The sequence below is a fragment of the Somniosus microcephalus genome, chromosome 12 (assembly GCF_052327205.1).
Source record: "Somniosus microcephalus isolate GS21.2 chromosome 12, FLI_Smic_1.0, whole genome shotgun sequence".
In the NCBI taxonomy this organism is placed as follows: Eukaryota; Metazoa; Chordata; class Chondrichthyes; order Squaliformes; family Somniosidae; genus Somniosus; species Somniosus microcephalus.
The window spans coordinates 206,428,902-206,456,779 of record NC_140998.1 but is presented as its reverse complement, the minus strand read 5'-3'; the positions used below and the strand labels follow the sequence as shown (position 1 = coordinate 206,456,779).

The 27,878-nt window shown below is 49.0% G+C and overlaps 1 protein-coding gene across 1 annotated transcript; it reads left to right on the top strand.

Annotated features, from left to right (window-relative positions):
• Window positions 1-4,099: 4,099 nt before the first annotated feature.
• LOC147109962 (urokinase plasminogen activator surface receptor-like) lies at window positions 4,100-26,549 on the top strand. Its single transcript, XM_086003955.1, has 9 exons — window positions 4,100-4,160; window positions 5,857-5,976; window positions 6,271-6,408; window positions 6,765-6,908; window positions 10,712-10,852; window positions 10,942-11,046; window positions 14,074-14,211; window positions 23,676-23,810; window positions 26,134-26,549. The coding sequence occupies exons 1-9, from the start codon at window positions 4,112-4,114 to the stop codon at window positions 26,517-26,519; spliced, it is 1,356 nt and encodes a 451-aa protein (XP_085860081.1). The 5' UTR covers window positions 4,100-4,111; the 3' UTR covers window positions 26,520-26,549.
• Window positions 26,550-27,878: the final 1,329 nt, after the last annotated feature.

Here is a 27,878-nt window from a genome sequence, read left to right as displayed (position 1 = left end):
AAATTTCTTCACTCAGAGGGTGGTGAATCTTTGGAGTTCTCTTCCCCAGAGGGTTGTTGGGGCTCAGTCGTTGAGTATATTCAAGACAGAGATTGATAGATTTTTGGATATTTAGGGAATCAAGGGATATGGGGATAGTGCAGGAAAGTGGAGATGAGGTAGAAGATCAGCCATGATCTTATTGAATGGCGGAGCAGGCTCGAGGGGCCGAATGGCCGACTCCTGCTCCTATTTCTTATGTTCTTATGTTCACTTAGGGTGCTAACGGGCCGGTAGAGCCAGGCCGCTAATGAAGTTAGCGCTCAGCGCTACCGGTCTTGGAGGCTCCTTCACTGGGTCAAAGGGAAGGGCCCAACGCTTATCTCCAGCATCAGTGAAGCCCGGGGATGGGTGGGCAATGACACCCGTAGGCCCCGAGGAGCAGCCCCGAGCACCCAATAGAGCGCAGGGCTGTCTCATCGGGGGCACCAAATGTGGCAAAGGGCCGTACCCAGGGGACTCATTAAAGGTGGGCCAACCTGACAGCCGAGGCCTTTAATTAGCGCCAGAAAACACCGGGTAATGCTGCAGTGCCTGGTCCAGCGCTAATCAATAACCCGGTGGGACGCTATCGGAACACTGCGCCCCACAGATGATGTCACACTCTCTGGGGCGCAGGGTTCCGAGGCGCCAACTGTTATCGCCGCCGCTAAGTGTTAGCGCCGGCGATCCCCGCCAGCTCAATTTATAGTGCGGCGCTGTTATCATCCCACCCGGGCACTAATCCCTTAGCGACCCGTTAACGCCCGGGCGGGGGGCAAAGCGGAGGCCCTAAGCTAGCCAATTTCTAGCCCTATTTATCTCATCCTGTCTTGCGCCCCTCCCCTCCCCATCCGCTGGACTGAAGTCAGCAGCCCAGACACACCAAGCTTGGCCTTCAGACTCCTTCAGTCAAAGGCCGCAGTGTTGGAACTGCTTGGTGTCAAGGTTGGGCCATCATTGGCCAAATTAAAGATACGTAAAGCAAAATCCAAATCCTAAACTTGTAAACAACAGACAGCTATGCCTGGCAAGCAAGGCGGGCCCCTATGTGGAATGTTAGGCATCATTTACTCTAACACTTTGGGGTATAAATTCCGTAATGAAAAGAGAGGGGTATAAATTCCGTTGCTTTGCACCTCCCGTTAGCACCCTAAGAGGGCGCTAATGGGACGCATAGCAACCAGCGCTGCCCGCGCAATTCAGCGGGTGGTTAGTGGTGGCGCTAACCAGTAGCGCCTTGTGGCGCTGCACTGCTGGCAATGACGTAATCACCGTGCGCAACGCCACGCTCGCGCCCCAGCCGCAACCTTCGGGAACACCCCCTGACTTACCGCCGGACGCTATGTCTGACGCGGTCAGAAGGGCCTACCTGCAGCCGGGGAGGCGCAATTTAAATGCGAGGTGCAGGTCGACCATTTTGTTTGCTGGCCGCCTGCCAGCACCTGCCTGCGCTCCTGTCCCCGGCCTCCTGAACAGCCAACCCCACCGCCCCCCCCGCCCCGTGGAGTGCCAGCTGCGCTCCAAGAGCCCAGCACTTCTCTTGCGTGCCGAGCTCTTTTGCCTGCACTCCCGATCCCCGGGGGCCCAGCTGGGCCCCAGGTCGCGCTGCGCAAGGCCCCTCCCCTTTAAGAAGGGGAGGAAGGCCTGCAATACCGCGGCGCGACGTGCTGCAGCGTGTGGCGCTGCGGGACATAACACTGCGATGTTGACTCACAGCGCCCCAAGAAGCAACTACTCAATTTCTGGCGCGGGGACGCTAATTTTTCCGGGGTGCTACTTATAGCGCCCCGGCAAAGTTAGCACCCCAGATGGGGTACTACTCAATTTTTAGCCCTTTGTCTTCAAATTCTAATACAAGCTTTCTGGGAAATCAAAACTGACACGGTTCCAGTAAGAAGCAGTTTATTCATTAACCCCTACATGTCTCGAGCAGAAACACAGTATTATTCACGTCACAGTCTTATTCGCATAACTGCTTATGTTTCAGGCACCTCTAATTTCTAACAGTGATCTGACCAGGGTTTTGTACATTTGCAGCATAATATTTGCGCCACACAAGTGCCAGGCAATGACTATCTCCAACAAGCGAGCGTCTAACCACCTCCCCTTGACATTCGATGGCATTAACCTCGCCAAATCCCCCAACATCAACATCCTGGGGGTCACCATTGACCAGAAACTTAACTGGACCAGCCACATAAATACTGTGGCAACAAGAGCAGGTCAGAGGCTGGGTATTCTGCGGCGAGTTTCTCACCTCCTGACTCCCCAAAGCCTTTCCACCATCTACAAGGCACAAGTCAGGAGTGTGATGGAATACTCTCCACTTGCCTGGATGAGTGCAGCTCCAACAACACTCAAGAAGCTCAAAATCATCCAGGACAAAGCAGCCCGCTTGATTGGCACCCCATCCACCACCTTAAACATTCACTCCCTCCACCACTGGCGCAGCATGGCTGCAGTGTGGACCATCTACAAGATGCACTGCAGCAACTCGCCAAGGCTTCTTCAGCAGCACCTCCCAAACCCGCGACCACTTCCACCTAGAAGGACGAGGGCAGCAGGCGCATGGGAACACCACCACCTCCAAGTTCCCCTCCATGTCACACACCATCCTGACTTGGAAATATATCACTGATCCTTCATCGTCGCTGGGTCAAAACCCTGGAACTCCCTCCCTAACAGCACTGTGGGAGCACCTTCACCACACGGACTGCAGCGGTTCAAGAAGACGGCTCACCACCACCTTCTCCAGGGCAATTAGGGATGGGCAATAAATGCTGGCCTTGCCAGCGACGCCCGCATCCCATAAACAAATATAAACAACAAAAACTTCTACCCCCTTGTACTCTAGTCCTCTACATATAAAGGCCAGCATTCCATTAGCCTTTTTGACTATTTTCTGTACCTGTTCCTGACATTGGACTCGTTGGACCTCCACTGTTTATAACCTTTCACCATTTAGAAAGTACCCTGTTCTATCCTTTTTAGGTCCAAAGTGGATGACCTCACATTTGCTTACATTGAAACCCATTTTGCACATTCACTCACTTTGTCAACATCCCTTTGTCATAACTATCAAAAGGGAATTGGATGAATACGTGAAGAGGATAATTTTGCAGGGCTCTGGGGAAAGAGCAGGGGGGAGTGGGACTAATTGGAGAGCTCTTTCAAGGAGCCGGCACAGGCACGATGGGCCGAATGGCCTCCTTCTGGGCTGGACCATTCTCTGATTCGATGAAGCCTGTGCTGAAATATTGGTGTTCTTATAAGAAGGTGGTTCAGCTTTGGTTGTCACTTCACCTTTTTGAAACCCTGTGTGTTTCCTAAGCAATTGCAAAATCCGAAACGAGATTTAAATTTAACAACTTATTGGCAAACCAGCCGGAAATAATCAACAAGGGTGGATTCATTCTTCACAGAGGAGGAGCAAGAACAACACTTGACAAGAAATGTGGATTTTGAAAGAGCCAACATCCTTCCCGTTCGTCTCGAAACAGGTTGGACCACAAATCTCAAACAGGATAAAGGAAGTTCCCCCCCCCACCCCCGCAAGATCCAAATCCAGAGACTCCTATTTCATTGTGTCCTTGCCAATCGGTGCTGAACTGCCCACCTCTTCATTCCATTCCAATGACAATTAATTTGTACTTCACTCACCCAGATCTTGGGCAGCAGGTGACATTTCCTTTGATTTTAAATGTAAGCAATGTTTTGTGAGCAATGGTCTGTCTGCACATTTCCATCTCAAATATCCACCATCTCAAGGCAGGACTAGCAAGAGTGAGATGGCCGTGGACAATAGGCTGCCCAAGCTCTGGGTGAGTGAGGTGCCAATTAATTATCATCAGATTGGAATGAAGTGAATTGATGATTGACCTAGCCCACCTTGGCAAGGACACAAGGAAGGCGGAGACTCTCGATTTTGGTGGAGCTTTTTCCATATATACTGGATGACTGATAGACACAGTCTGCAGAGCGATGAGGAGAAGAGGTTTGTGTCACTGGTCCCCGGGAGGAACTCCAAAGCTCAACGCAAAGATGAAGTTGTTCTCTGGCATTTTCATCATTTGCAAAGCTCAACGCAAAGATGAAGTTGTTCTCTGGCATTTTCATCATTTGCGCTCTGGTTACTGAAGGTGAGACGTTTTATTAAATTTGTTACTTGTTAATCTCTTTCAGGCTGATTGTTTCAATAGAACTGTTAGTTAGAGGGACCATATATATATATATATACAAATAGTATTCCATTCCCATATGGGACATGTGTTAATGCAACACTCATTATGCCACAGAAAAATGGGTGATTCTTAAAAACTCTTTCTTGGGATGTGGGCATCGCTGGCAAGGCCAGCATTTATTGCCCATCCCTAATTGCCCCTTGAGAAGGTGGTGGTGAGCCGCCTTCTTGAACCACTGCAGTCCGTGTGGTGAAGGTGCTCCCACAGTGCTGTTAGGGAGGGAGTTCCAGGATTTTGACCCAGCGACGATGAAGGAACGGCCGATATATATCTAAGTCAGGATGGTGTGTAACTTGGAGGGGAACTTGGAGGTGGTGGTGTTCCCATGCATCTGCTGCCCTTGTCCTTCTAGGTGGTAGAGGTTGTGGGTTTGGGAGTTGCTGCAGTGCATCTTGCAGATGGTGCACACTGCAGCTACAGTGCGTCGGTGGTGGAGGGAGTTAATGTTAAGGTGGTAGATGGGATGCCGAATAAGCGGGCTGCTTTGTCCTGGATGGTGTTGAGCTTCTTGAGTGTTGTTGGAGCTGCACTCATCCAGGCAAGTGGAGAGTATTCCATCACACTCCTGACTTGTGCTTTGTATGTGGTGGAAAGGCTTTGGGGGGTCAGGAGATGAGACAATCACCACAGAATACCCAGCCTCTAACCTGCTCTTGTAGCCATAGTATTTATGTGGCTGATCCAGTTAAGTTTTCGGTCAATGGTGACCCCGCCAAGGATGTTGATGGTTTCATAGGTGTCAGCTGTGATTAAGTGGGTAGCTCTCTCGCCTCTGAGCCAGAAGGTTGTGGGTTCAAAGTCTCACTCCAGAGACTTAAGCACATGATCCAGGCTGACACTCCCAGTGCAGTACTGAGGGAGCGTGGCACTGTCGGAGGGGCAGTACTGAGGGAGTGCTGCACTGTCGGAGGGGCAGTACAGAGGGAGCGCTGCACTGTCGGAGGGTCAGTACTGAGGGAGTGCCGCACTGTCGGAGGGGCAGTACTGAGGGATCGCTGCACTGTCAGAGGGGCAGTACAGAGGGAGCGCTGCACTGTCGGAGGGGAAGTACTGAGGGATCGCTGCACTGTCAGAGGGGCAGTACTGAGGGATCGCTGCACTGTCGGAGGGGCAGTACTGAGGGAGCGCCGCACTGTCGGAGGGGCAGTATTGAGGGAGCGCCGCACTGTCGGAGGGGCAGTACTGAGGGAGTGCTGCACTGTCGGAGGGGCAGTACTGAGGGCGCGCTGCACTGTCGGAGATGCCGTCTTTCAGATGAGACGTTAAATCGAGGCCCCATCTGCTCTTTCCGTTGGATGTATAAGATCACATGGCACTATTTTGAAGAAGAGCAGGGGAGTCCTCCCCAGTGTCCCGGCCAATATTTATCACTTATTCGGTCATTTATCTCATTGATGTTTGAGGGACCTTGCTGGGCGTAAATTGGCTGCCCCATTTCTGACATTATAACACTTTTAACCTACTTCATAGTGTGTGAAATGCTTTAGGCTGTCCTGGGGACTGGCAAAGCGCCAGATTCCAAGACTTTTACATTCGGTCCGTTCATTGACGGCAACAATAACTGATGATTATTTCCTTGTTCTCTTTGTTGCAGCCTCAGCTCTGAAATGTTTCAGTTGTGTGGGTCCAACAGGAAACTGTGGACAGAATGAAGCAGTCTGTGATCCGGCTCAGGACCTCAAATGCTCAACCACCTTAATCACACAGACAATCGGTGAGACTTCCTCCAAATAAGATTAATTTCTTCTAGGATTGCAAATATATAATAGCGGATAGATAGACAGATAGATAGATAGATAGATAGATGGATAGATAGATAGATAGAGAGATAGATATATAGATAGATAGATAGATAGATAGACACACGGACAGACAGACAGACAGATAGACAGACAGACAGATAGACAGATAGACAGACAGATGGAAAGAGCGACTGATAGGTAGATTGATGGTAGATAAAGTGGTTTGTATACCGAGTTGAAACTGACCAAATTCTGTCTGATTTCAGATGCAAAGAATCGCAGCCTGTTGATCAAAGGCTGCGGAATTTGCCCGGAACCCACTTCCATCAACTATGGTTTTGTGGCGCAGACTGTGGGATCCAGTTGCTGCAGTTCTGATCTGTGTAATGATCAGCATCATGAAGGTAAGGGCATGACCACAGCAAATGATTAGCACTCTCGGATGCATCACAGACTGGAAAAGGAACAAACTGCAGGGGGCGATGGTGAAAGAACCAGCACGGGCAAGATGGGCCGAATGGCCTCCTTCTGTGCTGTAAGATTCTATGTAAAGAAAGGCTTGTATTTCTGTAGTGTCTTTCACAACCACCGGACGTCTCAAAGCGCTTTACTGCCAATGAAGTACTTTTTGAAGTGTAGTCATTGTTGCAATGTAGCTATTGACTAACTGGTGACTTATTAACGACCTTCTTAAACTTGGGTTGCTTCATCTCCCAGTCAATGCTTGTGGGATCCTTCATATTTTGCCTTCCTATTACAGTGAAGGAGAACACCACGTTGAACGGGCTCGAGTGCTTTGGGTGTTATAACGATTCGGCTGAAACCTGTGCCAGCAGTACAAGAATCCTGAAGTGTGTAGGCATTCAGAATCGCTGCTACCACGATTCATTACCACAAATCTATGGTGAGTCCAAGTGCTGATATGTCACGCTAAGAGCTTGCAGTGTCTCCTTGATGTTCAGGGAGGTTTTGCTCCTTTGAGGAAACGGAAAGGTTTAGGGAGGGAATTCCAGAGCTCGGGGCCCAGGCAGCTGAAGGCGCGGCCGCCAATGGTGGAGCGATGGAAATCGGGGGATGCGCAAGAGGCCAGAATTGGAGGAGCGCCGAGATCTGTGAGAGTTGTAGGGGTTGGAGGAGGTCACAGAGATAGGGAAGGTTGTAGGGGGCTGGAGGAGGTTACAGAGATAGGGAGGGTTGTAGGGGGCTGGAGGAGGTTACAGAGATAGGGAGGGTTGTAGGGGCTGGAGGAGGTCACAGAGATAGGGAGGGTTGTAGGGGCTGGAGGAGGTCACAGAGATAGGGAGGGTTGTAGGGGCTGGAGGAGGTTACAGAGATAGGGAGGGCTGTAGGGGCTGGAGGAAGTTACAGAGATAGGGAGGGTTGTAGGGGCTGGAGGAGGTTACAGAGATAGGGAGGGCTGTAGGGGACTGGAGGAGGTCACAGAAATAGGGAGGGTTGTAGGGGCTGGAGGAGGTTACAGAGATAGGGAGGGTTGTAGGGGGCTGGAGGAGGTTACAGAGATAGGGAGGGTTGTAGGGGCTGGAGGAAGTTACAGAGATAGGGAGGGTTGTAGGGGCTGGAGGAGGTTACAGAGATAGGGAGGGTTGTAGGGGCTGGAGGAGGTCACAGAGATAGGGAGGGTTGTAGGGGCTGGAGGAGGTTACAGAGATAGGGAGGGTTGTAGGGGCTGGATGAGGTTACAGAGATAGGGAGGGTTGTAGGGGCTGGAGGAGGTTACAGAGATAGGGAGGGTTGTAGGGGCTGGAGGAGGTTACAGAGATAGGGAGGGCTGTAGGGGCTGGAGGAGGTCACAGCGATAGGGAGGGTTGTAGGGGCTGGAGGAGGTTACAGAGATAGGGAGGGTTGTAGGGGCTGGAGGAGGTTACAGAGATAGGGAGGGTTGCAGGGGCTGGAGGAGGTTACAGAGATAGGGAGGGTTGTAGGGGCTGGAGGAGGTCACAGAGATAGGGAGGGTTGTAGGGGCTGGAGGAGGTCACAGAGATAGGGAGGGTTGTAGGGGCTGGAGAGGGTTACAGAGATAGGGAGGGTTGCAGGGGCTGGAGGAGGTTACAGAGATAGGGAGGGCTGTAGGGGCTGGAGGAGGTTACAGAGATAGGGAGGGCTGTAGGGGACTGGAGGAGGTCACAGAAATAGGGAGGGTTGTAGGGGCTGGAGGAGGTTACAGAGATAGGGAGGATTGTAGGGGGCTGGAGGAGGTTACAGAGATAGGGAGGGTTGTAGGGGCTGGAGGAAGTTACAGAGATAGGGAGGGTTGTAGGGGCTGGAGGAGGTTACAGAGATAGGGAGGGTTGTAGGGGCTGGAGGAGGTCACAGAGATAGGGAGGGTTGTAGGGGCTGGAGGAGGTTACAGAGATAGGGAGGGTTGTAGGGGCTGGATGAGGTTACAGAGATAGGGAGGGTTGTAGGGGCTGGAGGAGGTTACAGAGATAGGGAGGGTTGTAGGGGCTGGATGAGGTTACAGAGATAGGGAGGGTTGTAGGGGCTGGAGGAGGTCACAGCGATAGGGAGGGTTGTAGGGGCTGGAGGAGGTTACAGAGATAGGGAGGGTTGTAGGGGCTGGAGGAGGTTACAGAGATAGGGAGGGTTGCAGGGGCTGGAGGAGGTTACAGAGATAGGGAGGGTTGTAGGGGCTGGAGGAGGTCACAGAGATAGGGAGGGTTGTAGGGGCTGGAGGAGGTCACAGAGATAGGGAGGGTTGTAGGGGCTGGAGAAGGTTACAGAGATAGGGAGGGTTGCAGGGGCTGGAGGAGGTTACAGAGATAGGGAGGGCTGTAGGGGCTGGAGGAGGTTACAGAGATAGGGAGGGTTGTAGGGGCTGGAGAAGGTTACAGAGATAGGGAGGGTTGCAGGGGCTGGAGGAGGTTACAGAGATAGGGAGGGTTGTAGGGGCTGGAGGAGGTCACAGAGATAGGGAGGGTTGCAGGGGCTGGAGGAGGTCGCAGAGATAGGGAGGGTTGTAGGGGCTGGAGGAGGTCACAGAGATAGGGAGGGGCGAGGCCACACACTCATATATATATATATCCCACATCCTTTCCCATCCCCAGGTTGGGCATTGATAAGTGCAAGAGGGAGAAAGGAATTGGAGGATCTGCTGATAGGCTTAGATGAAATAAGAATCATAGAGAATTACAGCACAGAAGGAGGCCATTCGGCCCATCGTGTCCGTGCCGGCCCAATGAGCGATCCAGCCTAATCCCACTTTCCAGCTCTCGGTCCATGGCCCTGTAGGTTACGGCACTTCAAGCGCATATCCAATAACTTTTTAAATGTGATGAGGGTTTCTGCCTCTCCCACCCTTTCAGGCAGTGAGTTCCAGACCCCCACCACCCTCTGGGTGAAAAATGTTCTCCTCAACTCCCCTCTAAACCTTTGACTAATTAGTTTAAATCTCTGCCCCCTGGTTATTGACCTCTCTGCTAAGGATAATAGGTCCTTCCTATCCACTCTATCCAGGCCCCTCATTATTTTATACACCTCAATTAAATCTCCCCTCAGCCTCCTCTGTTTCAAAGAAAACAACCCCAGCCTCTCCAATCTTTCCTCATAGCTAAAATTCCCCAGTCCTGGCAACATCCTTGTAAATCTCCTCTGTACCCTCTCCAGTGCGATCACATCCTTCCTGTAATGTGGTGACCAGAACTGTACACAGTCCTCTAGCTGAGGCCTAACTAGTGTTTTATACAGTTCTAGCATAACCTCCCTGCTCTTATATTCTATGCTGTGGTTTATAAAGGCAAGTATCCCGTACCCCTTCTTAAGCACCTTATCTACCTGTCCTGCTAACTTCAGGGATCTGCGTACCTGCACTCCAAGGTCCCTCTGATCTTCTACACTTTTCAGTAACCTGCCATTTATTGTGTATTCCCTTGCCTTGTTAGCCCTCCCCAAATGCATTACCTCACACTTCTGCAGATTGAATTCCATTCGCCACTTCTCTGCCCACCTGACCAGTCCATTGATATCTTCCTGCAGTCCACAGTTTTCTCCTCACTGTCAACCACACGGCCAATTTTTGTATCATCTGCAAACTTCCTAATCATGCCCCCTATATTGAAGGCTAAAGGGACCCAGTACTGAGCCCTGCGGAACCCCACTGGAAACAGTTTTCCAGCCACAAAAACACCTGTCGGCCATTGCCCTTTGCTTCCTGCCACTGAGCCAATTTTGGATCCAACTTGCCACTTTCCCTTGGATCCCATGGGCTTTTACTTCTCTGACCAGTCTGCCATGTGGGACCTTGTCAAAGGCTTTGCTAAAATCCATGTAGACTCCACCAAATACGCAACCCTCATCGACCCTCCTTGTTACCTCCTCAACAAATTCCATCAAGTTAGTCAGGCACGACCTTCCCTTAACAATCCATGCTAAGATGGGAGGAGGCTCATGTGAAGCATAAGTACCGGTTTAGACCTGTTGGGCCGAGCGGCCCGTTTCTGTGCTGTAAATTCTGTGTAAATCGGGTAGCAGCAGTGAGGGGGAATCTCGTCGGGTAAATGTAAACCTCACCTGAAGACCAGTCCCAACCTTTAGACCCTTTTTGTTTGTTCAATAAGTAGAAGTTTCAATTTTGTGCTTGGATGCTGGCAGCAGAGTTGTGGGGTGATTTAAGGGACAGGCGATTCTCTATTACACACTATTACACAGCAGACATGCTAGGAATGACCCATATCTTTCTGTTCCCTGCAGCTGGGACATACATTGTCCAGAAAGGCTGTGTATCCGAGAATATTTGCCGAAATACCGAATCGACATTTTTAGGAGTACAACTCACTTCTGACACCCTCTGTTGCAAGGATAACCTGTGCAACAAAGAGACGATCCTTCCAGGTACCAACCGCGGGCACGGGTTACAAGGGGTACTAAGTTCTACTGTGCTCGGGTGTTGAGTTTAACATTCTATTTTCGTTCCACTCAAGGACTGCAATGCCAATCATGTGTCAGTGTGGCAGGAAAGTGCAAACCCCTGACAATACATTGCACCTCTTCAAGCTGCAGGTCACTCCACATCAAAGAAGTCAATGGTAAGTAATCCACGGCAACCCGTGGTTAAAACATGTCGAGTTTCTTGTAAAATCTATACCGTTACTACGTTAGGTTAAGCGTTAGATGCTACACAATACACATCGATAGATACAAGGCTCCTGACTCCCCAACGCCTTTCCACCATCTACAAGGCACAAGTCAGGAGTGTGATGGAATACTCTCCACTTGCCTGGATGAGTGCAGCTCCAACAATACTCAAGAAGCTCGGCACCATCCAGGACAAAGCAGCCCACTTGATCGGCACCCCATCCACCACCTTAAACATTCACTCCCTCCACCACTAACGCACCGTGGCTGCAGTGTGTACCATCTACAAGATGCACTGCAGCAACTCGCCAAGGCCTCTTCGACAGCACCTCGCAAACCCGCGACCTCTTCCACCTAGAAGGACAAGGGCAGCAGGCGAATGGGAACACCACCACCTCCAAGTTCCCCTCCAAATCACACACCACCCTGACTTGGAAATATATCGGTCGTTCCTTCATCGCCACTGGGTCAAAATCCTGGAACTCCCTCCCTAACATCGCTGTGGGAGCACCTTCACCACACGGACTGCAGCGGTTCAAGAAGGCGACTCACCACCACCTTCTCAAGGGCAATTAGGGATGGGCAATAAATGTTGGCCTTGCCAGCGACGCCCACATCCCATAAAATAATACATTTTTAAAAAGGCGTTTGATAAAGTACCAACAACAATAAATTGTATTTATACAGCGCCTTTAACGTAGTAAAACATCCCAAGGTGCTTCACAGGAGCGATTATCAAACAAAATTTGACACCGAGCCACATAAGGAGAGATTAGGACAGGTGACCAAAAGCTTGGTCAAAGAGGCCGGTTTTAAGGAGCATCTTAAAGGAGGAGAGAGAGGCGGAGAGGTTTAGGGAGGGAATTCCAGAGCTCGGGGCCCAGGCGGCTGAAGGCACGGCCGCCAATGGTGAAGTGATGGAAATCGGGGGATGCGCAAGAGGCCAGAATTGGAGGAGCGCAGAGATCTCGGAGGGTTGTGGGGCTGGAGGAGGTTACAGAGATGGGGAGGGAGGCGAGGAGGCCATGGAGTGATTTGAAACCAAGGATGAGAAATTTGGAATTACCATATAATAGACTGGGTAGCAAAGTTGAGCCGGCACGGGTATGAGGGGCTGAATGGCCTCCTTCTGTGCTGAAAATTCCACGTAAGTCATGAAGGACATCAACATGGGTGAGATACTCGAGGGCGTCCCTCAACTCTAGGGCCAGAACGTTGCATGAACTTAACTGCCTTCAGGAGAATGGGGCAGCAACCTGTCTGTAAGGTCATAGGGACATAAGAACATAAGAATTAGGAGCAGGAGTCGGCCATACGGCCCCTTGAGACTGCTCCACCATTCAATAAGATCATGGCTGATCTTCGACCTCAACTCCACTTTCCCGCCGGATCTCCATATCCCTTGATTCCCTTAGTGTCCAAAAATCTATCGATCTCTGTCTTGAATTTACTCAAAGACTCAGCATCCACAGCCATCTGGGGTAGAGAATTCCAAAGATTCACCACCCTCCAAGTGAAGAATTTCTCCACATCTCAGTCTGAAATGGCTGACCCCTTATCCTGAGGCTGGATTTTGTGAATGGAGGCTGCTTGTTGTGTCAATGTCCCGCCTCCATCCTCGCCTGACCAACCAGAGGGTTTTTCCCCTGCGGCTCAGCAGGCCAATTAGGGAGGAAGTCACTGACAGAGCACGTCAACGTCAGACATGCAATCTGTCAAGACTTCTTAAAGAAGAAATGTCAGTGTTTGACAGCTCTGTGAAAGCTGTCAAACACTAACATTCTCTTTAGTTTGATGAGTCTTTGTGTTGAGGACTCATCAAACCTTTCAAATTTGTAAATTTCACAAGGCACTTGGAACGGAGGTTCCAACAGCCATTCTGTGAAATTGACAAGCAGGATGTCGGCTCTCCCGATCCACCGCGGCTAAAAGCCGTATGAAGAAAACAAGGTAAGTGAACATTAAAAAAAACTTATTGCTCACCTTTTGTTATAAATCTCATCATCATAAAGAAACTACGCATGAAATAACACTGGACGGCCAGCTGGTGGCGCCGTCCAAGGAGTATAAATACTCGGGCGTGGGCCCAGCTTCCCAGGGACATTTTGTAAGACAGGAACTAATGAAGTACAACTGGACCTCCATGTTCTGAAACAAGTTGATTAATGCCTTGCTTTATACTCAAACCAAGTGCGTAGTGAGTTTTATTACGTCACCTTGCATACTTACCACTCTACACTTGCACCCAACACTCACCTCTACACCTTACATCCAGGTGCCTCCGACCGCCGCAGACCTACTCCACGTCTCCTCCAACCCGGCGGGGTTCTCCAAGGTCAGGAAGCATTCACCTGTGAAGGTAAAATGGCACTAATCCTTTTTTCTGCCCGTTGACTATCTGTTAACAGGCAGTTAAAAGGATTAAATGCCTTTCCCACCTCCAGGAGACGGGGCCCAAAGCTGCACATCCTCTCGCCCCCTGGCAAGTGGGCATGGAGGCGGGATGGGGGCGGGTTTGCCATCCGCCCCAACTTTCCCCGAGTTTACCGGCTGTCCCGCCTCCATGCCCGCCTCCTCGGGGCTTGGGAAATCCAGCCCTATGTCTAGACTCTCCAGCCAGGGGAAACAACATCTCTGAGCCTCTTCACCTTTTCAATTCCTCTCAGAATCTTGTATGTATCAATGAGATCACCTCTCATTCTTCTAAACTCCAGAGAGTATAGGCCCATTCTACATAATCTCTTTGCATAGGACAACCCTCCAACCCTCTCATCCCAGGAATCAATCTAGTGAACCTTCGTTGTACCATCTCTAAGGCAAGTATGTCCTTCCTCAGATAAGGAGAACAAAACTGTGCACAGTGCTCCAGGTGTGGTCGCACCAAAGCCCTGTACAATTGTAGCAAGACTTCCTTCTGTGGTTCTCACAGTCTGCGTCGGAACTTTAACTGAATAAAGCCCCTGGTTCTATTTTTTCAGCTGGAACATCCTATGATTTTGTCATCAACGGATGCGGGAACTGTACTTCAACTCTGTCCTTCAGTAACGGTGTATACTCAATGAACACAGCTGATAGGTGCTGCCAATCTGACTTCTGCAACAACCAAACCATCACAGGTAGGGTACAAACACACTCACGGCAAGGTTGCGAGTTATGTGCATTGCAATGTATTATAAAGTATTTACAGCACAGAAACAGGCCATTCGGCCCAACTGGTCCATGCCGGTGTTTATGCTGCACACGAGCCTAGTGGTAATGTCACTGGGCTAGTAATCCAGAGGTCTGGACTAATGATCCAGAGACGTGAGTTCAAATCCCACCACGGTAGCTGGGGAATTTAAATTCAGTTAATTAAATAAATCTGGAATGACCACGAAACTATCGGATTGACGTTCAGTAAAGACCTTTAGGGAAAGAAATCTGGCCTATATGTGACTCCAGACCCACAGCAATGTGGTTGACTATTAACTGCCCTCTGAAATGGCCCAGCGAGCCACTCAGTTGTAACAAACAGTTACGAAACACAATAATAAGAATGAAACCAGACAGACTACCCAGCACCGACCTCGGCACCGGCAATGGCGTGCCCAGTCGACCCTGCAAAGTCCTCCTCACCAACATCTGGGGACTTGTGCCAAAATTGGGAGAACTGTCCCACAGACTAGTCAAGCAACATAGTCTGACATAGTCATCCTCACAGAATCATATCTTTCAGCCAATGTCCCAAACTCCTCCAACACCATCCCTGGGTAGGTCCTGTCCCACCAGGCGTGGCGGCACAATGGGAAGGAGTGGACCTGGGAGTCCTCAACATTGACTCCGGACCCCATGAAGTCTCATGGCTTCAGGGCAAGCATGGGCAAGGAAACCTCCTGCAGATTGCCACCTACCCCCCTCCCTCAGCTGATAAATCAGTACTCCTCCATGTTGAAAGATATGAGCAGGAGTAGGCCATTCGGCCCTTCGAGCCACTCCGCCATTCAATTAGATCATGGCTGATCATCCAAACTCAGTACCCTGTCCCTGCCTTCTCCCCATATCCCTTGATCCCTTTAGCCTTAAGAAATATATCCAACTCCTTCTTGAATATATTTAATGAATTGGCCTCAACTGCCTTCTGTGGTAGAGAATTCCACAGGTTCACCACTCTCTGGGTGAAGAAATTCCTCCTCATCTCTGTCCTAAATGGCTTACCCCTTATCTTTAGACTGTGACCCCTGGTTCTGGACTCCCCCGCCATCGGGAACATCCTTCCTGCATCTAGTCTGTCTAGTCCTGTTAATATTTATAAGTTTCAATGAGATCCCCTCTCATTCTTCTAAACTCCAGTGAGTATAAGCCCAATCGACCCAACCTCTACTCATACGTCATTCCTGCCATCCCAGGTATCAGTCTGAACACAACTTGGAAGAAGCACTGAGAGTAGCAAGGGCACAGAATGTACTCTGGGTGGGGGACTTCAATGTGATTCGTGTACAAGGACACCAGGTCCCTCCAAACACCCACATTTCCCAATCTCTCACCATTTGTAAAATACACCAAGTGTGGTCTAACCAATGTCTCACCCCATCTATTCCTTTCTCCCTCATGTGCTTATCCAGCTTCCCCTTAAATGTATCTGTGCTATTCACCTCAACCACTCCCTGTGGTAGCGAGTTCCACATTCTCACCACTCGCTGGGGAAAGATGTTTCTCTGAATTCCCTATTGGATTTATTAGTGACTATCTTATATTTATGGCCCCTAGTTCTGGTCCCACCCACAAGTGGAAACATCTTCTCTACATCTACCCCATTGAAACCTTTCATAATCTTAAAGATCTCTATCAGGTCATCCCTCAGCCTTCTCTTTTCTAGACAAAAGAGCCCCAGTCTGTTCAATCTTTCCTGATAGGTATAACCTCTCAGTTCTGCAATCATTCTTGTAAATCTTTGTGGCACCTCCTCCAGTGCCTCTATATCCTTTTTATAATTTGGAGACTAAAACAGTGCACAGTGCTCTAAGTGTGGTCCAACCAAGGTATATGGAGACCAGAACTGCGCGCAGTGCTCCAAGTGTTGTCCAACCAATGTACATGGAGACCAGAACTGTGCGCAGTGCTCCAAGTGTTGTCCAACCAAGGTATATGGAGACCAGAACTGTGCGCAGTGCTCCAAGTGTGGTCTAACCAAGGTATATGGAGACCAGAACAGTGCGCAGTGCTCCAAGTGTGGTCTAACCAAGGTATATGGAGACCAGAACTGTGCGCAGTGCTCCAAGTGTGGTCCAACCAAGGTATATGGAGACCAGAACTGTGCGCAGTGCTCCAAGTGTGGTCCAACCAAGGTATATGGAGACCAGAACTGTGCGCAGTGCTCCAAGTGTTGTCCAACCAATGTACATGGAGACCAGAACTACGCGCAGTGCTCCAAGTGTTGTCCAACCAATGTACATGGAGACCAGAACTGTGCGCAGTGCTCCAAGTGTGGTGTAACCAAGGTATATGGAGACCAGCACTGTACACAGTGCTCCAAGTGTGGTCTAACCAAGGTATATGGAGACCAGAACTGTGCGCAGTGCTCCAAGTGTGGTCTAACCAAGGTATATGGAGACCAGAACTGTGCGCAGTGCTCCAAGTGTGGTGTAACCAAAGTATATGGAGACCAGAACTGTGTGCAGTGCTCCAAGTGTTGTCCAACCAATGTACATGGAGACCAGAACTGTGCGCAGTGCTCCAAGTGTGGACTAACCAAGGTATATGGACACCAGAACTGTACACAGTTTTCCCAAGTGTGGTCCAACCAAGGTATATGGAGACCAGAACTGTGCGCAGTGCTCCAAGTGTGGTCTAACCAAGGTATATGGAGACCAGAACTGTGCGCAGTGCTCCAAGTGTGGTCTAACCAAGGTATATGGAGACCAGCACTGAGCGCAGTGCTCCAAGTGTTGTCCAACCGAGGTATATGGAGACCAGCACTGTGCACAGTGCTCCAAGTGTGGTCCAACCAAGGTATATGGAGACCAGCACTGAGCACAGTGCTCCAAGTGTGGTCTAACCAAGGTATATGGAGACCAGAACTGTGTGCAGTGCTCCAAGTGTTGTCCAACCGAGGTATATGGAGACCAGCACTGAGCACAGTGCTCCAAGTGTGGTCCAACCAAGGTATATGGAGACCAGCGCTGAGCACAGTGCTCCAAGTGTGGTCCAACCAAGGTATATGGAGACCAGAACTGAGCACAGTGCTCGAGGTGTTGTCCAACCAATGTATATGGAGACCAGAACTGAGCACAGTGCTCGAGGTTTTGTCTAACCAAGGTATATGGAGACCAGCACTGTGCACACTGCTCCAGGTTTTGTCTAACCAAGGTATATGGAGACCAGCACTGTGCACACTGCTCCAGGTTTTGTCTAACCAAGGTATATGGAGACCAGCACTGTGCACACTGCTCCAGGTTTTGTCTAACCAAGGTATATGGAGACCAGCACTGTGCACACTGCTCCAGGTTTTGTCTAACCAAGGTATATGGAGACCAGAACTGTGCACAGTGCTCCAAGTGTGGTCTAACCAAGGTATATAGAGACCAGAACTGTGCACAGTGCTCCAGGTGTTGTCCAACCGAGGTATATGGAGGGCAGAACTGTGGCCTCCTTACTCTTCCTACCAAAATGTATCACCTCGCACTTCTCTATATTGGGACCCAGTTTAGGTGACGTTGCACCAGGCAGGGGCCGATGAAACTTGCCCTCAATGATCAGTGTACCGTTAAATGTTAACCACTCGGCTCCCAGAAAGAAACAACTCACTCCGCTTTCTCTAAACAAGACACAATGGATGAATATTAACAGTGATGGTTGTACAACATCAGCATGAGACCTCGTCCAACTGGAGTTTATAATATACCTCAACAACTTGCATTTATATAGCGTCTTTACAAAAGAACATAAGAACTAAGAGCAGGAGTCGGCCATTTGGTCCCTCGAGCCTGCTCCATCATTCAATAGGGTCATGGAACGGGACCAACATCCTTGCGGGGAGGTTTGCTAGTACTGCTGGGGGTGGGGGTTTAAACTAACTCGGCAGGGGGATGGGATACGGAGTGGAGCTATAGTAGGGGGTGATGCACAGCCAAATATAGAGGAAAAAACAAGTCAGTCTGGAAGGCAGAGCAAATATGTAATGGCGCAAGGGAGTATGGCAAGGATGTATGGCCTTTATTTTAATGCAAGGAGTCTTGCGAGTAAGGCAGATGAATTGAAGGTGTTGATGAACACATGGGAGTATGATATTTTTGCTATCACAGAGACATGGTTGAGGGAGGGGCAGGGCTGGCAGCTCAATATTCCGGGGTATAGAATCCTCAGGCAAGACAGAGGAGGGTGTAAAAGAGGAGGGGGTGTCGCAATATTAATCAAGGAATCAATTACTGCTGTAAGGAGGGATGATATCTTAGCAGGTTCCTCTAATGAGGCCATATAGTTCGAACTTAAAAACAAAAAGGGGGCAAGCACTTTGCTGGGAGTGTACTATAGGCCCCCAAACAGTCAGGGGGAGATAGAGGAACAGATATGTAGGCAAATCTCAGAGAAGTGTAGAAATAATAGAGTAATAATAGTAGGGGATTTCAACTTCCCCAATATTAACTGGGATAGTCAGAGTGTGAAAAGCTTAGAGGGTGCAGAATTCTTAAAGTGCATACAGGAGGGCTTTTTGAGCCAGCATGTAGAAAGTCCTACAAGAGAGGGGCGGTAGCAGGGTAAGTGGTAGAAGTGTCAGTAGGAGAGCATTTTGGTGACAGTGACCTTAATTCGGTGAGATTTAAGGTAGTCATGGAAAGGGACAAAGATGGACCGGAAATAAAAGTTCTAAATTGGGGGAAGGCCGATTTTAATATGATAAGGCAGGAACTGGCCAAAGTGGACTGAGATCAGCTACTTGTAGGAAAATCCACATCAGAGCAGTGGGAGTCTTTCAGAAAGGAAATAGAGAGAGTACAATGCCAACATGTTCCCGAAAGGTCAAGGGTGGGACCAACAAGCCCAGGGAACCCTGGAAGTCAAGGGATATACAAGAATGGATTAGGAAAAAAAGGGAGGCTTTTGGCAGATACAAAGGACTAAAAACAATGGAAGCCCTAGAGGAGTATAGAAAGTGCAGGGGGGTACTTAAAAAAGAAATTAGGAGAGCCAAGAGGGGGCATGAAAAAACACTGGCGGGAAAAATAAAGAAAAATCCCAAGGTGTTTTATAAGTATATCAAGGGCAAGAGGATAACCAGGGAAAGAGTAGGACCCATTAGGGACCAAAGTGGCAATCTGTGCGTAGAGCCGGAAGATGTAGGTGAGGTTTTAAATGAATATTTTGCATCTGTGTTCACTATGGAGAAGGGTGATGTAAGCATAGAAATCAGGGAGGGGTATTGTGATATACTTGAACAAATTAGCATTGAGAGAGAGGAGGTACTAGCGGTTTTAGTGGGCTTAAAAGTGGCTAAATCCCCAGGCCCAGACGAGATGTATCCCAGGCTGCTATGTGAGGCAAGGGAGGAGATTGCAGGGGCTCTGACACAAATTTTCAGAACCTCTCTGGCCACAGGGGAGGTGCCAGAGGACTGGAGGACAGCTAACATAGTACCATTATTCAAGAAGGGTAGTAGGGATAAACCAGGGAATTACAAGCCAGTGAGCCTAACATCAGTGGTAGGGAAATTATTGGAAAAAATTCTGAGGGACAGAATTAGTCTCCACTTGGAGAGGCAAGGATTAATCAAGGATAGTCAGCATGGCTTTGTCAGGGGGAGATCATGTCTAACCAATTTGATTGAAATTTTCGAGGGGGTGACTAGGTGTGTGGATGAGGGTAGTGCAGTTGATGTAGTCTACATGGACTTCAGTAAGGCTTTTGACAAAGTCCCACATGGGAGACTGGTCAAGAAGGCAAGAGCCCATGGGATCCAGGGCAATTTGGCACATTTGATCCAAAATTGGCTTAGTGGCAGGAGGCAGAGGGTGATGGTCGAAGGTTGTTTTTGTGACTGGAAGCCTGTGTCCAGTGGTGTACCACAGGGATCGGTGCTGGGTCCTTTGCTGTTTGTAGTGTACATTAATGATTTAGATATGAATGTAGGAGGTATGATCAGTAAGTCCGCAGATGACACGAAAATTGGTGGAGTGGTAAATAGCGAGGAGGGTAGCCTAAGGCTACAGGACGATATAGGCGGGTTGGTCAGATGGGCATAACAGTGGCAAATGGAATTTAACCCTGAAAAGTGTGAGGTGATGCATTTTGGGGGGACTAACAAGGCAAGGGAATACACAATGAATGGTAGGACCCTAGGAAGGACAGAGGATCAGAGGGACCTTGGTGTGCATGTACATAGATCCCTGAAGGCAGCAGGACCGGTAGATAAGGTGGTTAAAAAGGCATATGGGATACTTGCCTTCATTAGCCGAGGCATAGAATATAAGAGCAGGGAGGTTATGATGGAGCTGTACAAAACTCTAGTTAGGCCACAGTTGGAATACTGTGTGCAGTTCTGGTCGCCACACTATAGGAAGGATGTGATTGCATTGGAGAGGGTGCAGAGGAGATTCACCAGGATGTTACCTGGGCTGGAGCGTTTCAGCTATGAAGAGAGACTGGACAGGCTGGGATTGTTTTCCTTAGAGCAGAGAAGGCTGAGGGGAGACCTGATTGAGGTGTACAAAATTATGAGGGGCATAGATAGGGTAGATAGAAAGGAACTTTTCCCCTTAGTAGAGGGGTCAATAACCAGGGGGCATAGTTTCAAGGTAAGGGGCAGGAGATTTAGAGGGGATTTGAGGAAAAACTTTCTCACCCAGAGGGTGGTTGGAATCTGGAACTCACTGCCTGAAAGGGTGGTAGAGGCAGGAACCCTCACAACATTCAAGAAGCATTTAGATGAGTACTTGAAACGCCATAGCATACAAGGCTACGGACCAAGTGCTGGAAAATGCGATTAGAATAGACAGGGCTTGATGGCCGGCATGGTCACGATGGGCCGAAGGGCCTCTTTCTGTGCTGTATTATTCTATGACTCTATGACTCGATGACATGGCTGCTCTTCGACCTCAACTCCACTTTCCCGCCCGGTCTCCATATCCCTTGATTCCCCTAGAACCCAAAAATATATCGATCTCAGCCTTGAATATAATCAAAGACTCAGCATTCACAGTTCTCTGGGGTAGAGAATTCCAAAGATTCACAACCCTCTGAGCGAAGAAATTCCTCCTCATCTCAGTCTTAAATGGCTGACCCCTTATCCTAGGACTGTGCCCCCTAGGTCTAGACACTCCAGCCAGGGGAAACAACCTCCCTGCATCCACCCTGTCAATCCCCTTCAGAATCTTATGTTTCAATGAGATCACCTCTCATTCTTCTAAACTCCAGAGAGTAAAGGCCTATTCTACACAATCTCTCATCATAGGACTGCCCTTTCACCCCAGGAATCAATCTAGTGAACTTTCCTTGCACCGCCTTCAAGGCAAGTATATCCTTCCTTAGATAAGGAGACCAAAACTGTGCACAGTACTCCAGGTGTGGTCTCACCAAGGCCCTGTACAATTGTAGCAAGACTTCCGTACTCTTATACTCCAACCCCCTTGCAATAAAGGCCAACATGCCATTTGCCATCCTTATTGCTTGCTGTACCTGCATGCTATCTATCTGTGTTTCTTGCACGAGGACACCCAAATCTCTCTGAACACCAACATTTGAAAGTTTCTCACCATTTAAAAAATATTGTTTTTCTATTCTCCCTACCAAAGTGAATAACCTCACATTTCCCTACATAAAACTGAGATGAGGAGGAACTACTTCACTCAGAGGGTGGTAGGTCCATGGAATATGCTGCCCCAAAAAGCTGTAGAAGCTACATCATTACATAAATTTAAAACAGAAATAGACAGTTTCCTAGAAGTAAAGGGAGTTAAGGGTTACGGGGAGCGGGCAGGAATTTGGACATGAGTCTAGGTTCGGATCGGTCATGGCCCTGTGGGTAGCGGAGCGGGCCCAGGGGCCGTGTAGCCTGATCCTGCTCCTATTTCGTGTGTCTAATTCGGTTAGATTCAGGAGATGGTTCTGTGATAGTGGATTGGCGGTTAGGATCAGATCAGCCATGATCTTATTGAATGGCGGAGCAGGCTTGAGGGGCCGATTGGCCTACTCCTGCTCCTATTTCTTATGTTCTTATGTTCTTATTATTCTCCATCTGCCACCTTACTGTCCACTCACTTAGTCTATATATATCCCATTGCAGGCACTTTGTGTTCTCCTCACAGCTTACTCTCCCACCTAGCTTTGTATCATCAGCAAACTTGGATACATTACACTCGGTCCCTACATCTAGGTCATTAATATACTGTAGATTGTAAATAGCTGAGGCCCCGACACTGATCCTTGCGACACCCCACTAGTTACAGCCTGCCAACCTGAAAAAGATCCGTTTATCCCTACTCTCAGTTTTCTGTCCATTAACCAATCCTTTATCCATGCTACTATATTACCCCGAATCCCATGAGCCCTAATCTTGTGTAATAACCTTATCGAATGCCTTTTGGAAATCCAAATATACTACATCAACTGGTTCCCCTTTATCTACCCTGCAAGTTACATCCTCAAAAAAATCTAATAAATTTGTCAAACACGATTTTCTTTTCATAAAACCATGTTGACTCTGCCTAATCATGTTATGATTTTTTAAGTGACTTGATACCACTTCCTGAACAATGGATTCCAGCATTTTCCTGATGACTAACTGACCTGTAGTTCCCTGTATTTTCTCTCCCTCCTATCTTGAATAGCGGTGTTACATTTGTGACCTTCCAGTCCGCTGCAACCGACTAGAATCTAGGGAATTTTGGAAGATCTAAACCAGTGCATCCACTATCTCTTCAGCCACCTCTTTTAGAACCCAAGGATGTAGGCTGTCAGGTCCAGGGGATTGGTCGGCTGTTAGTCCCATTAGGACAGCTGACCAAAAGAGGCGGAGAGGTTTAGGGAGGAAATTCCAGAGCTTAGGGCCCAGGCAGCTGAAGGCATGGCCACCAATGGTGGAGTGAAGGAAATCAGGGCTGCGCAAGAGGCCAGAATTGTAGGAAAGCTGAGTGCTCGGAGGGTTGTAAGGCTGGAGGAGGTTACAGAGATCGGCCGGGGGCGAGGAGGCCATGGAGGGATTTGAACGCATACGAGCAATGACAGACAGATAAAGACCCTTGGGTCCATCCAGCCCGTCCCGCACAATGGTGATACCTTGTGCATCACAATATATACACTCTGCACCCCACCCGAAACCATGTGATCTCCCAGGAGAGGCGAGAAAACAGCTTAAAAAACCCAGGCCAATTAGGTTGACTAGTCAAGTCTTGGCGTGGTATGCTACGGGCACATTACACGCCCCGACTGATAATCAGTCCAATTTCAGGTGGTTGGGGGGTCGCGGGTGAGGCTATAACACGCTGTCAATGTGATACCGCCCGTTCTGCGATGCTGTCCAAGATGAATTTCTCTCCCGGAGCAGTCTGACGTGTGAGCGGCTGGCAGCGGGCGGAAGAATCTGACCTGTATCTTCTCCTTTGTTGGACAGAAGAAGCAAACTCCACTTTGAACGGCCTCAAGTGTTACGGGTGTGTAGCGACTTCAAACCAGACATGTGAAGATCCCAAGGAAACGGTGAAATGTGTCGGGGAGCAGAAGCGGTGTTTCCACGTCTCAGGCAGATGTAAGTCTTCGATTTTACTCCATCAATTATCTCCCAATGTAACCCCAATGTGCCCCAGCCTGTCACTCCTTTAAGGACAGGAGAGAAGGGGAGAGAATTGAGAGGTGACAACCTTTAACCTGAACAAAGGACATCGGTAACCTATAGGAGTTTTTCGAATGGTGAGTCGATTGAGAATGTATTGCTCGATGTTGATATGCAGTGCTTGACTTGTAATAACATTGTAAGGGTTAGAGTGACCGGACAAGATCAATATCTCTCCCTCACTCACACTCTCAGGACCAGTTTGGCGTCACTGAAAGTTGGTAAGTCCCCTGGTCCAGATGGAATACATCCTAGGTTACTGAAAGAAGCAAAGGTAGAAATAGCAGAGGCATTGGTCACAATCTTTCAATCCTCATTGGATACAGGAGTAGTGCTGGGGGACTGGAGGGTTGCTAATGTTATACCACTATTCTAGAAAGGGGAGAGGGATAAACCAGGAAACTACTGGCCAGTCAGCCTAACATCAGTGGTGGGGAAGTTACTGGACACCATTATCAGGAACATGGATTTGTTAAAGGCAAATCGTGTTTGATGAACTGGATTGAATTCTTTGATGAGGTAACAGAGAAGGTTGATCAAGGTAGTGCAGTAGATGCTGTATATATAGACTTTTGGAAGGCATTCGACAAAGTGCCACACAGAAGGCTTTTAAGCAGATGGAAGCTCGTGGAATTGAGGGGAAAGTGGCGGAATGGATACGGAATTGTCTCAGGGACAGGAAGCAAAGGGTGGCGGTGGATGGTGTTTTATCAGACTGGGAGCTGGTTTGCAGTGGGGTTCCCCAAGGGTCAGTTTTGGGTCCATTACTCTTTGCAATTTTTATAAAGGATCTAGACTCGGGTATAGGCCTATATTCTCTAGAGTTTAGAAGAATGAGAGGTGATCTCATTGAAACATACAAAATTCTTACAGGGCTTGGCAGGGTAGATACAGGGAGGATGTTTCCCCTGGCTGGGGAGTCTAGAACCAGGGGTCACAGTCTTAGGATAAGGGGTCGGCCATTCAGGACTGAGATGAGCAGAAATTTCTTCACTCAGAGGGCGGTGAATCTTTGGAATTCTCTACCCCAGAGGGCTGTGGAGGCTCAGTCGTTGAGTATATTCAAGACAGAGATCGATAGATTTTTGGATATTAAGGGAATCAAGGGATATGGGGATAGTGCGGGAAGGTGGAAATGAGGTAGAAGATCAGCCATGATCTTATTGAATGGCGGAGCAGGCTCGAGGGTCCAAATGGTGGTTTGCAGTGGAGTTCCCCACGGGTCAGTTTTGGGTCCATTACTCTTTTTAATTTTTATAAACGACCTAGACTCGGGTGTAGGGAGCAGCATTGTAAATATTGCAGATTCTACAAAACTTGGCAAAGTATTAGATAATGATGAGGATATTTATTGGCTCCAGGATGGAATAGACAAGATGGTGAAATGGGCAGAAGTAGGGCAGATGGAGTTCGATACGGAGAAGTGTCCAGTGATACACTTGGGGAGGACTAATATGGAAAGACGGAATACTATAAAAGGCACGGATTTGGAAAGTGTCGATGAGCAGAGAGAACATTGTGTCCATACACACAAATCCTTAAAGGTGGCAGGGCAAGTTGATAAGGTGGTTAAAAAGGCATATGGGTTACCTGGGTTTATAAATAGAGGAATCGAATATAAAAGCACAGAGGTCACACTAGAACTTTATAAATCACTGGTACAGCTGGAGTGTTGTGGACAATTCTGGGCCCCACACTTCAGGAAAGGTGGACAGACCTCAGAAAGGGGACAGAGGAGGATTACTAGAATGTTACCAGGGATGAGGAACTTCAGTTATGAGGAGAGGTTGGAAACGTTGGGACTGTTCTCCTCGGAACAGAGAAGGTGAAGAGGCGACCTAATAGGGGTTTTCAAGATGATGAGAGGTTGGGATAGAGGAGATGGAGAAAGACTATTCCCTCTGGTGAGTGGGTCAATATTCAGATATCATCGATTCAAAATCACAGGCAAAGATCTAGAGGGGAGATGAGGAGAGCTTTTTTCACTCGGAGAGTTGATGGGATCTGGAACGCGCTCCCTGAAAAGGTGGTGGGAGCTGATTCCATCAATAATTTGAAACAGGTGTCGGACGGGTACTTGAGGATGAGGAGCTCACAGAGCCAGGAGCAAAGAGCGGGGGCGTGGGACCGACCACGACTGGTCTTTGAAAGAGCCAGCGCGGGCACCAACGGGCCGAATGGCCTCCTTCTGTGCTGTACGTTTTTTCTGATTCTCTGGTTCTAATGTACCTTTTTTCAGCTTATTTAAGGCAGAACGTCACCATGAAAGGCTGTGCTTCTGAGAGCATCTGCAAAAACCTGGACCTGTTTAAGGCGTACGGCATCGAACAAAAGCAAGAGTTCTACTGTTGCAACGGGAGCGGGTGCAACCATGGGCGAGAGTGGACGGAGGACAGCATGGCGCAGACTACGACAGCCGCTGACACTTCGACAGTCGCTGGCACTTCGAAAGTCGCTGGCACTTCGAAAGTCGCTGACACTTCGACAGCCGCTGACACTTCGAAAGTCGCTGGCACTTCGAAAGCCGCTGGCGCAGTGGAAACAACCAGCAACAGCCCGGCTGTTCAACAAGGTCTAACCCTCCTTACGCTGTCTTTAATTGCTCTGATACCGTGTCTGTTTTAACCAGGGCTCTGGGGGAATAAAATAACCTACATCTCATCCTTGGGCCTCCTTGTGTCTATTGATTGCAATCCCTCAATGAGTTACAAGAACAACAATGACACCTTGTATTTATGTAGCACCTTTTATGTAGTAAAAGGTCCCAAAGCGCTTCACAAGAGTATTATGAGACGAAAGATTTGACACCGAGCCACATAAGGAGAAATTAGGGCAGGTGACCAAAAGCTTGGTCAAAGAGGTAGGTTTTAAGGATTACCTTAGAGGAGGAAAGAGAGGTAGCGAGGTTTAGGCAGGGAATTCCAGAGCTCAGGGACCAGGCAACAGAAGGCACGGCCACCAATGGTTGAGCGATTATAATCAGGGATCCTCAAGATGGCAGAAATAGAGGAGCGCAGATATCTCGGGGTGGTTGTGGGGCTGAAGGAGATTACACAGATGGGGAGGGGCGAGGCCATGGCGGGATTTGAAAACAAGGATGAGAATTTTGAAACCGAGGCACTGCTAAACCGGTAGCCAATGTAGGTCAGCGAGCACAGGGGTGATGGGCGAATGGGATTGGTGCGAGTTAGGACACGGGCAGCCGAGATTTCAATGACCTCAAGTTTACGTAGGGTAGAACATGGGAGGCCAGCCAGGAGTGCGTTGGAATAGTCAAGTCTAGAAGTAACAAAGGCATGGATGAGGGTTTCAGCAGCGGAAGAGCTGAGGCACAGGCGGAGACGGGCGATGTTACTGAGGTGGAAATAGGCGGTCTTAGTTATGCCACGGATTTTAATCGGAAGCTCATTACAGGGCCAAATATGACACCAAGGTTGCGAACAGTGTGGTTCAGCCTCAGACAGGTGTTAGGGAGAGGGATGGAATCAGTGGCTAGGGAACGGAGTTTGTGGCAGGGACCGAAAATAATGGCTTCAGTCTTCCCAATATTTAATTGGAGAAAATTTCTGCTGATCCAGAAGTGGGTGTCGGACAAGCAGCCTGACAATTTAGAGACCGTGGAGGGGTCGAGAGAAGTGGTGCTGAGGTAGAGCTGCGTGTCGTCAGCGCACATGTGGAAACTGACGCTGTGTTTTCAGATGATGTCGCCAAGGGGCAGCATGTAGATGAGAAATAGGAGGGGACAAAGGATAGATCCTTGAGGGACACCAGAGGTAATGATGTGAGCGGTAAGATTGCACTGTACAGTCTCTGAGACCTGTTATACAATCCGTGCATGAAGTATCTGCCTTGTACTTAGCTCAGCTGATTAATCTTTCTCTTCATCTCATGGCTTTTACACAGACATTCACTTGTGTTAGTTGTGGACAAGTGGGTAAAGCTCGCCGGAACCCTCAACTGTCCTCTCCCTCTCCTCAACCCTCA